At 41.5% G+C, this 8,347-nt stretch overlaps 1 protein-coding gene across 1 annotated transcript in view; it reads right to left on the bottom strand.

Moving 5' to 3' along the window:
- Positions 1-219: 219 nt before the first annotated feature.
- TACR3 (tachykinin receptor 3) overlaps positions 220-8,347 on the bottom strand; it is a 64,370-nt gene continuing 56,242 nt past the window's right edge. Inside the window, exons 4-5 of the mRNA XM_024203375.1 lie at positions 1,879-2,075; positions 220-535 (exon numbers count right to left, since the gene is read on the bottom strand). Coding sequence (XP_024059143.1) covers positions 220-535; positions 1,879-2,075 — 513 coding nt within the window. The remainder of the gene's footprint in view (positions 536-1,878; positions 2,076-8,347) is intronic.

An 8,347-nucleotide genomic window follows, 5' to 3' on the forward strand; every position in this document is an offset into this window, starting at 1 on the left:
TCATACTCATGTAAACAGACGTCTTATAGTTCCTCTTTTTTTCCAAAGCACAAACGTAAGCAGGGCCAGTAAGTCATATGGTATTTACAACAAGGGTTCATCGACTGAATCTTGACTGCCATCCTGTAGCTTGAATATTGGTTCTAAAGTAGAATAGTATTGTCTCTTTTCATGTACAATACTGCTCTTTTCACACCCATCACAAATTTACCTAGGGCCTTAAGAATACTCATCCACTGATGTATAGGGTGAGCTGATAAAACTCGAGGTTGTAGAGGTGGTTTTGGAATTCCTGCTTGAACAGCCATTGAAGCTTGTGTCCCGCGAAGCAGCTCTTTTCTTACGGGTGGACTTGGAATGATCTCCATCATTGGGGTCAAACACTACTGTTGTGCTAGACTCCATTCTGGACACAGTGTACAAGCTACTTTGTCTGGTGGGATGAAACCTGGCTGCTTTGAGCTCCAGCTCATCATAGCTAGACACTTCGATAAATGGGCACCAACGGAATGCTCTCTTGAAACCAGCTCGGAATCTGAGAAGAAAGATACTTGGTGAAAGCATTCATAGGCAACATGTAGGGGGGGCATGCACGGTGAAGTGCCTCCCCCCCATATTTCTGCTCAGCCTTCCAGGGGGGAGAGAGAGGGGCTCTGTACTTCTACTGTACCTGCCCCCTGGCACATTCGGCCCCTGTCCCTGGCAGCCGGGTGTGGGCGGGGAGCAGAAGGGGTGGGACAGAGTCACTTCTCAGGCTGGCTGAGTGTGGCCGCTCCTGATCGTTGCCTCTGTGCAGCATTGCAGCTGCCTGAGAGACAGCCTGTCTGGGAAGGTGGCAGCTACCTGCCCCCTCTGCTACCCGCCTGGGCCTAACACGTTTCTGGCTTGCTCGGACCCTGGCCCTGGCAGCCTGACCCAGGCGGGGAGTGGAAGGGGTGGGCCGCCACCTCCCCAGGCAGGTTCTCTCTCAAGCTCTTGATGGTTTTAATTCAGTAATACTAATGAAAACATTGAAAAATTAGCAGATATGTAAAAGTAGAGGCAGTATCATCTGTGAAGAGGCGTAATGGCACACATTCTGAATAGTACTTATTTAGACCCTGATCCTGCAGTCTGATCCAGGCGAGGTGACTCATGCCCATAAAGAGTCCCTTAAACAATCGTGGCCTGATTTTTAAAAAGGTAAGCATCCACAAATCCCAGTGAAGTCAACTGCAAATGCAGCCCCCTTGAAAATAAAAACCTAGGAGTATGTGTGACTTTTTTTCCCCAGCATCTCTAACTACATATGCTTCAGTACTGAGTAATAAAGCTATGAACATTCATTTTATCATCCGATTCAGACTGCAATGTATAATAGAAATATTGTGATGTGATCAATAATACCTCAATAAAAGCTTTATTTTAAATTGCATTCTGACCACCCACCTCATAAAGTCATGCTATAAGTATCTTTGGAGTAATGATTAGTTAGCAAACATATATAAATTGTGGCATACACCACTAACAGCAAAGCAACCTTAATTTACATTTGGTGTATTTTAAACAATTAGGGCCTGGTTCTGCAAGCCCTTACAAGTGGAACTTCCATTGATTTTATTAGCCGTTCTGCATATGGAATGTGGCAGGCGGACTAAGCCCCCCAAGGCTAAATTTTGCTCTTACATTTGTCAATGCCACAGGTGTTCATTGGAAGAATAGTATTAGCATTGAACAGAAACCTGAAGGAGGCTTTCACCTCACATGATATATATTTTTTTCTCTCATTGGGAATCTTTACTATTGAAGTGAAAATTATTCTGCCTTTTTCACCTTCAAATCATTTATATTCTGGCTAAGCTCACCCCCCCCCCCAATAGTTTCATAATTCGCTCTTACCTCTTATTAAGGCAGCAGTAGATAATGGGATTGTACATTGTGGAGCTCATGGCCAGCCAAAAGCTGGCTAGGTAGATTTGCTGAATATATTTCCACCGATTTAAGTGTTGGTAGATCCCAGTAACTATGAAGTAAATGTGGTAGGGCAACCAGCAGATTGCAAATGTCAACACAACGACAATCATCATTTTTACCACCTGAAAGAAGGACGCAATAAGGCCATTTTATTATATATGTTATCTTGCTTCGTACCTAGTACAAAGGTGTCCACATCACAAGCACCACTGCAGCTAGCACCAATTGGACCTCTTCTTGATAGTCTCCCTATTAAAGTTAGTGAAGTTGAAGCAGGGATGAACATTTTTTAACAGCATTTTTGTTTTTACTCTGAATTTCTTGTGTTTCCATTTTTCTCTGGAGAACAGCGTTCTCCTCAATAATAGTATGAGAGACTTTTATAGCATTATCCACATTGAACTTTGTACCAAAAATTGACCCTTAGTGACTGAAGCTTGGACTTGTTCAATATTATCATTTTCCTAGGTCATTAGCCATAGAATAAGGTTATCCTATTTTCCATTTAGCCACCCCTGCATGGCCTTTATTGCCCCAAAGTCTGTTGTAGAGAAGAGATTCCTCTCTAACTGCTAAATAACTGTATCCCTAGGCCCTTGCTAGTAAATGGGAGTTGAGTGAGCAGTGACCAGCAGGGAATGCCCTCCAGCAGCAATCTGTATTCTTAATTTAGTTTCAGATGGCGTACATCCAGAAGTATGACAGGTTGGTGATCTTCATCATCTTCCCTGGTTTTGTGTGGCATCGCAGCCCCCAAATCACAATAAAAGATAAATGAAGAGAAGCTTTGGTCAGTGTGAAAGGCAAGGAGAGAAAGTCATGCAAGACAGAGGAAGTAAGCATTAAACAAAAGTGTTTCTAGCTGCCATCTTGCCCTCTTCAGCTATAGAAATTGCCAGACCAGTCATTCTCAACACACAGTGACAGAAATAAGCATGGTAGATTTTATTTTGTGTGTATAAAATGAAAACTGGCCTGATTAGGCTTATACTGTAAATCTGTTGGCCGTGTATATGTATGTATGTTACAAGGAGAACTGGGATTGCCACCTATACTTTAGGTTGCCTGTCACTTCCCATTATAAAGACCCTGTTTCCAGTTGCTTTCAACTTTGCCAAACTTTAAGCACTAGAGCTGAGATTTTTCATGTCAAGTGTCTCTCTCATGCTGATTTTTTTCTTTTTTTTTGAAAGCTTCAGCTAAGCCTGTTCAACCTTAATCCAGCCCTGTGGTACATGCACGATGGTACAGATTGTAATTACATGAATTCATGCTCATGTTTTTCACACACAAATTACTTTTCATTAAATTTCTGCTACCAGATTCAGGCTACCACAGAAATATTGTGTTGAAACAATCATAGTTCAGATTGGGTTATATTTCATTCTTTTTTGGACATACTTTCCAGCTGTTCATCTGTGATGAAATTACTTCTGCAACTATAAATTGTACTGCTAGAAGACTTGGTGCATACTTTCACCACATCTTAGCATCGAATCCCCTGATTTTCAGAAGGGCCTCCACTTGGCCTCCAGTTTTGCATCCACATTTTTATGCCTGTATGGAACTGTTGTTATTTGAATTTGCAGGCATATTTCATAGCACTTAAATGTCTAATTATTTGCAACCAAAATTAATCAGCTAAAAACCCGATACAATGAATATTTTAATAAAATGTGCCCATAAAATTACCCCTGAAAATATTTACCAGTGGATCAAAATAGGTGGAAAATGGGAGGCTACTAATGAAAATCAGACCTCAATTCTTTACAGTCTAAAAAGTCAATTCAATATGTATGCAAACAATCCATCTACACAATGCTTGAGAAACTGAAGCAGCAGAGCCTTTCAGTACTGTAATGTATTTGGTTTAAACTGGCTGCACACTGATATTCTCATACCCTGGAGCTGCAGGAATTGCTACAACAGTAACATTACAGGTTACCAATTCTGGCATCACTAAAATGTGTTAGCCCCACAATTTCCAGAGAAAGTAGCCTTTCTGTTTCTAACACCTAAGCTGTTACAAAAGCAGGTTAATGTGTAGACACTTAAAGGGCAAGTCAAGCCTCTCTACGGGAGTTGCCGATTTAAAAGATTGTCTGAAGATCTCCTGAAAAAACACAAATAAGCCAGTGAATGCAGGGCCAGCTTAAAAACCTGTTGCTGTCTCTGCCTTGAATTTTGGTAATGATTCCAGATGCACAAATTTGTTCTTAATGAAAGACAAAACTACTATGAGAGAGGTCTATAAAATCATGACTGGTATTGAGAAAGTAAATAAGGAAGTGTTATTTACTCCTTCTCATAACACAAGAACTAGGGGCCACCAAATGAAATTAATAGGCAGCAGGTTTAAAACAAATAAAAGGAAGTATTTTTTCACACAACACACAGTCAATCTGTGGAACTCCTTGCCAGAGGATGTTGTGAAGGCCAAGACTATAACAGGGTTCAAAAAAGAAACTAGATAAATTCATGGAGGATAGGTCCATCAATAGCTATTAGCCAGGATGGGCAGGGATGGTGTCCTTAGTCTCTGTTTTCCAGAAGCTGGGAATGGGTGTCGGGGGTGGATCACTTGATGATTACCTGTTCTGTTCATTCCCTCTGGGCAGGGCCGGCTCCAGGGTTTTGGCTGCCCCAAGCAGCCAAAACAAAAAACAACAACAACAAAAAAAGCCGCGATCGCAATCGCGATCTGCGGCGGCAATTCGGCGGGAGGTCCTTCGCTCCCGGGCGGAGTGAGGGACTGTCCGCCGAATTGCCGCCGAATACCTGGACGTGCCGCCCCTCTCCGGAGCGGCCACCCCAAGCACCTGCTTGACAAGCTGGTGCCTGGAGCCGGCCCTGCCTCTGGGGCATCTGGCATTGGTCACTGTCAGAAGACAGTATACTGGGCTCGATGCACCTTTGGTCTGACCCAGTATGCCCATTCTTATGTTCTACTTGAAAGTGAGAAGATCTGATATTCCTCTCACACTAGAGTATATCATGAGTAGTTTCTCTAAAGTCAATGGAAATGTATGTTGTGTATGGTCTACAGAAGATGTACACTGGGTTTTGGGATTTTGCCAGAAACTTGTAAAAGGGGCATTTTAAGAGAGAAAAAATATCTCACCTATGTCACATAATACTCAAGCAAAAAAGGCCCCATTTTCCAAGGAAAAAAATCTTTGCTTTTAAAATTGAGCATAATTTTGCATTTTTTTGCATATTTACAATGTGAAAAACAGACATTTCATTGCCATTTTGCTTAAAGTGAAAACTGGGGAGTGGGAGGTGTTCCAAGACTTCATGAAATGAAAGCGTGAAAAAGTTTACACTCAGAAATCTGCCCTGCTCTGTAAAATGGAGGAGGTTATAATTCTATAGGGAATCAGGCATGTCAGTTCACCTGCAAATATATTCCTACCTGCTTACCTGATGAAACACATCATGACATCGCTATTGGGAAAGGCAGGAGTATCAAAGGGAGAAAGAGATCAAAGGGAGTTGAAATGGAAGGGAGGGGAATGTGGATATATTGGGACAGAAGGGGAAGGCATGGGGGAAACGGAGATGAAAGCTAATTTGGAAAGGAACAGGAAGAGAGAGGATTACAGTGAAAAGACAAAGTGAAACATTTCTCACAAAATATAGGCTACATTCAAGTAACGGTATGAACAAGATTTGCTTGCTTTTCAAACCTTCTCCCTTTGCATACGTGGCAATCTCCCATTAATGAATGATACAACAAAGGAAAAAAGCAGCTGAGAGCAAAACATGCATATTAAGAAGATAGATACATTGAAATATTGTATCATCAGGAATGCAGGTGCTCAAACTCAGGGTACATACTCCATGATTTGAATAGCAATGTTAGATTCTCTTCATTCAGTATTAATTGTATATATAAAAAACAAAATGTAATCCACTATAACTCGTTGTGTGAATCCATTCAGTCCTCTTGCTCTATCCAAATACCATTAGATGTAGGTGTTTCTCTCCTTGACAGTGACTGGTAGCTAACGAATAGGATCTACATTCATGGTTTATAAATACAATGCCTCTTAGTTTGACTCAGTTTAATGAAAAGTCCTGAAAAGAAGAAACTCTGGCATGAGCTCCAGCAAAGATTTAAGCTAGAGCACAAGAAGGAGAGTGAAACAGTACTTGTACCTAATTTCCCCCAATCTCCAGATTATACCTACACTAGAAATTTTATCAAAAAATCCCTCTGGTGCTATTACTTATTCAGCTCCAGAGGAGAAGAAAGCATGTTAATAATTTTGTTATTTGAATTGTATAGAGTGCATCTGGCAATACAGAATTCAGTTTATTTTCTTTCTTTTTAATATGTATGTTTTGCTCTTTTTTGATAAACTGCCATTTCAGTTGCTTTTTTCCTTTGTTCCATGTTGTGTTACATTCATTAATGACCAATTGCCATTTGTGCAGATGGAAAGGATTTTTATGAAGCAAGCAAGCCAGGAAAGTACATGACTTTTCACTTCTACATAATCTTCTTGGCCAGACCCTCAACACTATTCTAGCTGCTATGTGCTGTCCTGCCACCACAAATCACTCAGAAACCGGTGGGTCCAGCTACCAGTGGTTTCCACCAGTGTAGACTCCTAGCTGTTGAACCAGTCTCCTGGGCTGGAGGGTAGTTGGGTATGCTTTGAGCAATCCTGAGGTTGTGAGCAGAGCTGGTAGGAAAATTTTTTCCTCATGAAAAATGTTGATGAAAATAATTTTTTTCCATTTTTGTCAAAAATTTTGGTGAAACATCAAAACCTGAAAACCTTTCAATTTTGAGGTGTTTGGTTTTTTGATGAAGTTTCCAATTTGTCTACAGAAAACAGGGACTTTCAGTGAAAAATCTGTTTAGTTGAAAACTGTCAGTGGTGCGCATCCTCACCAGGGAGCGCTTCCACCAACTTAAGAGGGACAGTGTGAGGGGCTGAGAGCCAGGGCTGCTCTCAGTTCTGTGTTCAGCTCCCTGCTGGGAGCCCAGCTGGCCCCCGGCAGGGCCACCCAGAGGATTCAGGGGGCCTGGAGCAAAGCAATTTTGGGGGCCCCCTCCATTAAAAAAAAGTTGCAATACCGTAGAATACTATATTCTCGTGGGGGCCCCTGTGGGACCCGGGGCCTGGGGCAAATTGCCCCACTTGCCCCTGCCTCTGGGCGGCTCTGGCCCCCGGTCTCCTCACTTCTCCGCCGGGAATGGGGCAGCCACTGGGCTTCTCGGTTCCCTGCTCCCCACTGGGAAAGGGACAGCTTCCTGGACACTGGGTGCGGATCTCCCTACTGGGAATCCAGCTGCTTCCCCAGGCTCTTGGCTCCCCATTCCCTGCTGGGAGCCTGGGTGCCACCCTGGGCTTCTCAGCTCCCTGCACTTTGCTGAGCTACTCAGTATACTTAGAACAAGATTCTTAGGCAGGTCAAAAGCCTCCTTTCCAAACTGCACTGCATCATTTTATTGGCTTTCTGTTGAAAACCTGATCCTGTTATTTCTACGAGGTGAATGGGATTGGATTCTGATTTCATTTGCACCATACTGTGTAACTTCTTCAGCTTCAGTGGAGTTACAAAACTGTAAGTAAGAATCAGGTCCAGTTATTAAAGAGCATATCTCTGTAAGTATGTCTTTATTTATCCATTCATGGATTGTTTAGCTAGAATAAAGTGATAAAATTTGCAACATGTATCTTAAGGTTTGTAAGTAAATGGATACTTAAAATCAAAACTAAATCAAGTGTAGCTTTGCTTTTGATTTTTGCCTTGTTATAGCTATATAGTAGAACCTTCTCATTGTTACTGATGAGATTTTTGCCACAATGATTTTCTAAAAGATAAAACCTGTGCCATTTAAGGTATTAAGAGACTTAAAATTTTGATGTCCTATCTCCCTATTTAATAGACAGTTTTCTCTCTTGAAGTACTATACTATACCTTTCTTTTGTTTCATCTTTACACTTAACAACCCAGAAGGAAAATTCTTTGGTAATCTGATAAGGTGTATTATTAATGAGATTTCTCATACCCAGAGAAGGTTAAAAGGAACCCCTATGTTACAAAGTGATGAGACTTTTGTCTTTGGTTATGAAAACCAAAATATATGTGTCCTTCATGCTTCCTAAATCAAAGAATCATAGTACTTAGATAGAAAACACCTACTAGATCATCAGATCAACTCTCCTTGAAGGGAAGAAATTAATCCACTCTAGAAGTGTTGTGCCACGTGTTTAATTATCCTTGATTTTGCCATTTTAATTTATTTAACCATTGCTAACCCTAGCCAAAGACAAATTGCTAACTGTATACAATAGCTTGCATTCTTTAATATTTCTCTCTCTCTCACTCACACACACACACACACACACACACACACACACACACACACACACAC

Source organism: Terrapene carolina, unplaced genomic scaffold (genome assembly GCF_002925995.2).
Source record: "Terrapene carolina triunguis isolate 2854851 unplaced genomic scaffold, T_m_triunguis-2.0 Scaffold706, whole genome shotgun sequence".
NCBI classification, from domain to species: Eukaryota; Metazoa; Chordata; order Testudines; family Emydidae; genus Terrapene; species Terrapene triunguis.